At 47.9% G+C, this 7680-nt stretch overlaps 1 protein-coding gene across 1 annotated transcript; it reads left to right on the plus strand.

The window, feature by feature from the left end:
* Positions 1 to 3051: 3051 nt before the first annotated feature.
* LOC124659039 (GDSL esterase/lipase At5g45920-like) lies at positions 3052 to 5972 on the plus strand. Its single transcript, XM_047197002.1, has 5 exons — positions 3052 to 3150; positions 3226 to 3450; positions 3525 to 3592; positions 4183 to 4350; positions 5515 to 5972. Exons 1-5 carry the CDS (start codon positions 3052 to 3054, stop codon positions 5672 to 5674), a joined length of 720 nt encoding a protein of 239 aa, XP_047052958.1. The 3' UTR covers positions 5675 to 5972.
* Positions 5973 to 7680: the final 1708 nt, after the last annotated feature.

The raw sequence follows: 7680 nt of genomic DNA on the forward strand, positions 1-7680 counted from the left end.
GCTGCTTGTAGGCATCTGAGGATATGCGCTAGCCCTCTGGAAGCCGAGGCACAAGAATGCCTTGATGGTTTAGCACGGCTGTTGAAGTGGACGGACAAATCGGTAATCCTAGAGAGTGACGGCCAGGAGTTGGTATCTATGCTCAAAGACGCTGCCATCAATAGATCACCGGTTGCAGGTCTAGTTAATGTGTTGAAACGATGGTGTGAGGAGAAGAAGGTTGGATGTGTTCAGCACGTCAATAGAGATCTAAATTTAGTTAGCCACATCTTAGCTAGGATTGGATGCACGTTGGAATGCACCAAAGTCTGGATCCGCGAAGGACCAAACTCCTTTGTCTTGATTAACATATTTCCATTTGCTGGGTTTAATGCATGTGACGTGCAATAACAACACTGCTACTGAGCTTCTCCACCTATGGATGCAAGGTAACCATATTGGGCCTAAAGTATGCAACCAAACACAAAGATTGGCACCCGCCAGCCAAGAAAATGGAAAAAGCAAACATCCAAAATCTTTGGGGGCAACCAACTAATTACAAATCATAGCCGGGAGTTATTCTGATACCCTTTTAAGAAATTGTAACTCAACTTTATGGACCAAGGGAAGAGACCAAGGTATGGAACTAATTGTTATTGGAATGGCTAAACCAAATGAATTTGGATTTCCAAGTGGAGGTTTTTAGCTTAACTTTATACTATCCCTTTAGAGAATCTCTAACACACCAAACCCAAACCCCAAATACACGTATGGAGGCCACCCCAAAGAAGATTTACAGATTGAAAAACAATCGCACAGATCAGAAGCTGCAAACCAAACTGCATAATTTAAAACAAACTTTTGCGCCAGATTGTTCAGAAAGGAGATGAACATCGGACCTAGTGCTCCGCTTTCTACGTTAATGGCACCGCAGCGGCCATTGATAACCAAAATATAGCTCACTGGAGTCGGAGAGCTTCGTGTCGCGACGGCGGAGCAAGCTGCAGCTGACTCGGTGTTGTCGAGCTCGATGTAGCAGGCGTCCTACGCCACCTGCTCGCGAAGCCATTCCGCCTTCTTGTCGGCGTCGCGACGGGTCTAGTCCTCCACCAGCTTCGTGACAGTGCCCAGGACCAAGTCAGGGACGAAATCGCCGGCCATCAGCGCGGGGCAACGTGCTCGAGCTTGGCGGCAAGCATCGGAATGTCTTCGTCCTACGCGTAGTCGCCCGGGTCAAATCGCGACACCGTGGGCGATGCACTCAAGCTCGACGCCTCGTTGAAGCTGAGGGCTGCATGTTGTGGATGTAACCACGGTTGGTACTACAGGGTGTAGCACTTCACTGACGCGGGGCAAGGGAGACGTAGCCATCTGCATATCGAGGTACACAGGGACACGGGTTTTACCCAGGTTCAGCCTCTTCGGAGGAGTACAAGGCCTACGTCCTGCTAGATTGTATTGCTTTGATAATGTTTACAATGGGGGGTCTCAGTCGGCGTGGCGACATGACGACGGATCGGTGGAGCGCGACGTCGAGCCGCGGGAGCTCGAGGGCTGCATGTTGTGGATGTAACCACGGTTGGTACTACAGGGTGTAGCACTTCACTGACGCGGGGCAAGGGAGACGTAGCCATCTGCATATCGAGGTACACAGGGACACGGGTTTTACCCAGGTTCAGCCTCTTCGGTGGAGTAAAAGGCCTACGTCCTGCTAGATTGTATTGCTTTGATAATGTTTACAATGGGGGGTCTCAGTCGGCGTGGCGACTAAGAGCTATGGAGTTGAGATCGGATCCCTTCTTGGGTTTAGGCCGGGGATTTATATGGGCACCCCCGATCTAGGGTTATATGGAGATAAGATCGAGTATAACTGATCGCTATAAGGCCGGGATCCTTTGTCCCGCACCCAAGTCTTCAATCGTCTTTAGTCGCATGGGCTTATGGGTCAGTCGCCTGTCTTAAGGGTATAAGCCTAGTCGCCCAAGGTTTAAGACCAGTCACCCGAGCGACTGGACCCTCCTGGCTTTTCTTCCTTCCGGCGAGTGAGCCCAATGGAGGACCCCCTTGGGCACATCCCCATCACTGTATATCCCGGTAGAAACGCGATTCGCACCACTTGAATGAGCGCGGTGGCTTGCAGCCCCTGCCGGAGGTAGCGGTAGGAGCCACGAATGCGTGCGGCGGCGGAGGCCCGATGCTGCCGCTCGTGCTCCTCAGCGGCGGACAGCTCGCGGACGCGGGAGGAAAGGGATTTGGTGCCACCCACTCTCCCTCCGTTGCGGCCTCCTCGACCTCCGCCGGACACCATGGCGTTGGCTCGCGCGGGAGGAAGGGGATCTGCCTGATTGCTCACCGGAGTCTCGAATGCGCGCGGCGGATTTCTCGTCGGCGGGAGCGGAAGCAGCGGCGGGGTGGATGGGGTTTCACCCGCACGAGATCTCCAAATGGGATATATAACAGCCGAAACCAATTTTGGGCTGCGACCTGAAAATAAATTCAAGCTAGATCACCGATGCGGTGTCTAACCTGTCTAAAAAAACAGCGAAAATCCGAATATCGGCTCAAATTGTTACATGGGCCGATATGGGGCGTCTCACCCGAATAGAAATGCAGGTCTGCGTTCCGGTCAAAAAAAAAAAGAAATGCAGGTCTGCGACCTCCAGCTGGTGACTTTTTTTTTTTTTTTTTTTTTTGAGAAACACAGTACAAACGCAGACGCTCACATACACGCGCATACACTCACCCCTATGAACGCACACACGCACACCCTACCCCTTTGAGCATCTCCGGAAGACTGAGCCGGCGGATTGGATCTTGAAATTGACGAAGTCACCACAGGCGCCTCGCTGTCGACGGGAACGTCGCCTCCCACTGAATGAATATTCCGCCTTTATGTGAGCGTGTCCAGCTGGTGACTGGTCATGTCAATAATAATAAAAAAAGACTCCGGCTCCTGCACGACACGTACTAGCACAGGGCAGAAGTGAGTTGCTCGTGAAGTTGCCGTGATCTCATCTCCGAGGTAACCAGCCAACTCCAGCGGCCGATCCGTGGTCGAGGTGCGGAGAGAAGATGCGGCCGCGGCTGGTGCTCTTCGGCGACTCCATCACCGAGCAGTCCTTCGCCACCGGCGGCTGGGGCGCCGCCCTCGCCGACCACTTCGCCCGCCAGGCACTCTCCGTTTGCGCCGCCGCTAACTGCTGCGTATAGAACTATAGAAGTGACATCGGATTTTGTGCTGGTTAGGCGGATGTGGTGCTGCGCGGGCTCAGCGGGTACAACACGCGATGGGCGCTGAAGGTGCTGGACAGGGCCATGGAGGGGGCTGCCGCCGGGGGCGCGGACCCGGAGGCCGTCACGGTCTTCTTCGGCGCCAACGACGCCAACCTGCCCGACCGGTCACAGGGGCACCAGCATGTGCCGCTGGCGGAGTACCAGGACAACCTCCGCGCGATCTGCGCCCACTTCAAGGTTGCTGCCATACTGTCGTCCTGGAGCTAATCTGCTCAGTTCTTCAGTTACTCGTATGTGGTTTGGTTTTGCAGAATAAGTGGCCCTCTGCTGCTACCATACTCATCACCCCTCCACCAATCTACGAGCCCGCGAGGATCCGGTAACAAGGCCCCTCACCTTGCAGATATATCTACTTTGCTTTGCTGTATTTATGGTGAATGGTCCGATGTCAGTTCAACGTAATAGGTCCACTAGATACCTTATTGGTTTCCTTTAGCAAAATGGCCATTCTTGATGCAGGTCAGTAATGTATTACTGGCATGTATCTTTAGAACAATATATTTAACATCATAAATTCATTCATTGTATCCCTGATAATTGTGATGAATAAAACAGAGGAAACTGCCGAAAATTGTTTTTGTTTTACACAGTGAATTGTGTCAAGCAAACCTGTCAATCTCAATCGGAATGTTAAGAAATTGGGCTGAACTTACAAAATGTATCGAGTGTGTGTATGGAGTTCCTTATGTGTTGACTCAAAATGATGCACATTTTAACACCTGTGGGAGTGTACTATATAGGGCTCTATGTATATCCACTTGTCCACTTGCCACTTGGTGGCCTGTGATCTGGCTGAAGATTCCTTTGAAGCAAATATTAGAAATCATCCCTCAATTTTTTATATAGAAATTATGGCTTTCAGCAAAGCAGATTCGTGAGCAAGCCACAATTCCATATCTTTCCATGCAGACACATATATGGAGATAATGATCCTTCAAGACAGCCTGAAAGAACAAATGAAGCTGCTGGCACTTATGCACAGGCATGCATAGCTGTTGCTAAAGAACTGGATCATCCAGTTATAGACATCTGGACGCGGATGCAGCAATTTCCTGATTGGCAGACATCTGCATTATGGTATGAATCTTTTTTCCCTGTGTGGGCCACATTCAATCATGCAAATTTGTTGTAACTTTTAGAACTCTTATACTTCCTGGACTAACATAAAAAAATCTTAATAATTTGAAGTGGCTGCTGTAAGAGAAATCAACAGGTGCAATTCTCAGACAAACAATTACTCAGGATTTACACTAATTGCTAAAAATCTGGTCTGTGTCCAGTTAGTTTTATGCCTGGTTCTGGCTTCGGAAATACTGTTGGAGACTACCCAAAGAAAAGGCTGGATATAGATATTCGAGCTGGATGTCTCCTTATGTACTGTTGCTCAAAACTATAGTTGAAAAACTACCATTAAAAACTATCCGAAGAAAAGTCGTAGTAAGATAAAGGATCGGAATCATGTGAATTTAATGCAGACAATCAGTAATGCCATTAAACTTTGTAATGTTATGTTGTTCTTGGTTATACATGGCATTCTCAGTAAAATGAAGAATCACAGTTATGAGAATCGGATGGAGTCAACCTGTAGTGCTTTTAAGCTTTGCAGTGTAATGTTGTTGTTGGTTATGTTGGCATTCTTATGCCGTAAAAGAAAACTGGTAACCCGCATCTGACAACCCAATCTGAGAATCAGTTGATAATTTGCATCAAGTGTCACCTGTCTCACTGTGAAAACAATGATTACTGAGCCACATAAATTTCACTTGATATTCTACAATGCGACTAATTTTTAACATTTGCAATTTCCAATAAAGACCTGCATTTACAAATAGAGCAAAGTATATACTACAGTTTCACTTAATATTCTACACCGTGACTCAGTTTTCTAACATTTGAAATTTCCGATAAAAACCTGCATTTACAAATAAAGCAAAGTATATACTACCCTTTTGTCCTATGTTGAAAGTTGAAGGTTTTTCTTTTCTTCTTGAACACACAGAAAATTTCGACTCCCCCAAAAGGGAAGAATCGGTATTAGATGTTCCCAGTTTGTTCTTCATCCAGTGATTTGATAGTCGATCATCAATTGGCTTATACATAATATGGCGCTCTTGATGTCCTGGTGTTTTTTCTAGTCGAGGATTTAATTACAGAGTATTTTGCCAAAGCATTGCACTGTATCATGGTGTATCTTCCTGACCATAAGCAGCAGATAACCTAGCTTATTATTACATCATGCAGTGACGGACTTCATTTCACCCCGTTTGGAAACAAGATTCTGTTCGACGAGGTCCTCAAGACCCTGGGAAGCATTGGCTTGAGCCAGCAGAGTCTCCGGTCGGACCTCCCTCTCTACCATGAAATCGACCCCAAGGACCCGTTGAAAGCATTTGAAATTTGAACAAGGTATATGCATGGCATGATTATTCAGAAAGATTGCTTGGTTTGAACACTGGGACACCTTATGCCATGTGCGGGACTTGTTTAGAAGAAGTGGTTTATGTTCCATGTATTCCGTAAGAAATGATTATGTCATTCTAGGTTTGCAAGCGAAAAAGACAGTGAAAATAAACAGCAGTTTCTGTTTTTTCCTGTACATTTCGTAAGGTGCAGTGAAGCTCTGATTTCTGTCGCGTTTCTCACCCTTGTAGCTGCTGCTAAACCATGTATGTTCAGGCATGTTCCCGATTCTCATATATGATGCGGCGTGATTTTTTCTTTTATTCCAGCCGAGTTTGTGCACGACATTGACAGTACTATATTGCACAAATGCTACAAGTGTATCAACATTTTTTTAGGGGATGCGACATGCAAGGGCTCGTTTGGTAGCTGCAGCCCCCTTGGCTCGCATGTGGGAGCAAATTTCGGCCCGTTTGGATGCCTGGACCGAGTTGCGTTGTCGCATTAACCGGTTCTCAAAGCACCCCCGGGATAGGCCTGGAGGAACGCCCGGAATGGCAGTTTCTCCGGGGCCAGGCTGTTGCGGCCACAAGCCTGCACACGTGGAGAAGGGAGGCGGAGACGCCGCGTCCGTTCGGGAACACGCGCCATAATTAGCCTTACCGCTCCCCTCTCCTTCCTCTCACTCGCGACAGCAGTCTCACCTCCCCCAAACTGTCACATCACCCGGCGGTTCCCCTCCCGCGGACCAATCCGCCGCACCGACTTGCGACGAGCACCGCTACCGGAGGAGGAGACGCCGGCGACCAGGACCTCGACATCGGCCGCAATCTGCTCCGCAGTCCTCATCGGCATCTCGTCTTCGCCCGCGACCTCGAGCTTGTCCTCGGCCGCAAGAATGGCGGTAAGTCCCTCTCTTTCTCACCTTCGTACTCATTCTGTTCAAACATGCCATTTTCGGGCATTTCTGACGACATGCACATTAGATCTGCTAGGGTTTCCGTTAGGGTAGCGGTCGGACTGACGTTTTGCAAGGTATTCGTCCCCATTTCTTGCAGTTCTTATCCAGTTCTTGCATTTCACGATCTCGATTTTCTTAGATCTGTTACTATAGTGTCAGATTGCGGTAGATCCTTCCTAGACCGGCCTTTGGATTGCTGAAACTGACAGATCTTACTGTGCATAGAGGCGAAGGTTTTTTGTGTTCGGGTTTACCATGTTGTCATTGTTGTGCGATAAGTTGAGCTGAGTCGCGCTAGTTTGTTCAGACGCAAGAGGAGTGGGAGGACTTGAAGAACAAAGTTGCAATGCTCAAGAATATGCAGAGAACACAAACACAAGTGATGAGGGCTAAGAAACAGGAATGAGAGGCAGAAAAACAGGCTTTGGAGGCTGAGAAGAGAAAGCTAGAGTATGACATATACGATCTGGTTCAAGTGAACTTTGCAATCAAGGACAAGCTCAAGAGGATCAGGGCTACTTGTGAGGAGTGATGAATGTGATGTAGACGTACTGTATGAGAATTTGTAATGTGGTCTAAGTACAATTTGTAATGTACCCTAAGTACCACTCGTAATGTACTCAATTTGAAGTGCCAATTGTGTTGTTTCTTGATTGAACTAGGCCAATGATTATACCCTGTGATCATAGTATGAGGAGATGATTGATCAGAACCTATGGCATGACTTAACAAGACCAAGCCATTGGTTCTGTTCAAACATCTCCTACATATGTCCTCATTGTATGAGGCCTCTGATACTCTGCTTTGCATGTTTCCGCTTCTTCAGTTCTGCATTGGCCAATGATTCAACTATGGCACAATGATGACCCACAAGTATAGGGGGTGTATCGTAGTACTTTCGATAAATAAGAGTGTCGAACCCAACGAGGAGCAGAAGGTGTTGACAAGCAGTTTCGATGAAGGATTCACTGTAAATGCTCACAGACAAGTATTCGGGGGGTTTTGATATAGCAGTATGAATAAAGTACGAATAAGTAAAATGCGAG

The sequence above is a fragment of the Lolium rigidum genome, chromosome 6, assembly GCF_022539505.1.
Source record: "Lolium rigidum isolate FL_2022 chromosome 6, APGP_CSIRO_Lrig_0.1, whole genome shotgun sequence".
Taxonomy (NCBI): domain Eukaryota; kingdom Viridiplantae; phylum Streptophyta; class Magnoliopsida; order Poales; family Poaceae; genus Lolium; species Lolium rigidum.

Excerpts from the sequence above, each read along its gene's own strand:
- LOC124659039 (XM_047197002.1), top strand. The coding sequence starts at position 3,052 with ATGCGGCCGCGGCTGGTGCTCTTCGGCGACTCCATCACCGAGCAGTCC. Across the intron at positions 3,451-3,524 it reads CGATCTGCGCCCACTTCAAG|AATAAGTGGCCCTCTGCTGC; the intron begins GTTGCTGCCATA and ends TTGGTTTTGCAG. Across the intron at positions 3,593-4,182 it reads TACGAGCCCGCGAGGATCCG|ACACATATATGGAGATAATG; the intron begins GTAACAAGGCCC and ends CTTTCCATGCAG.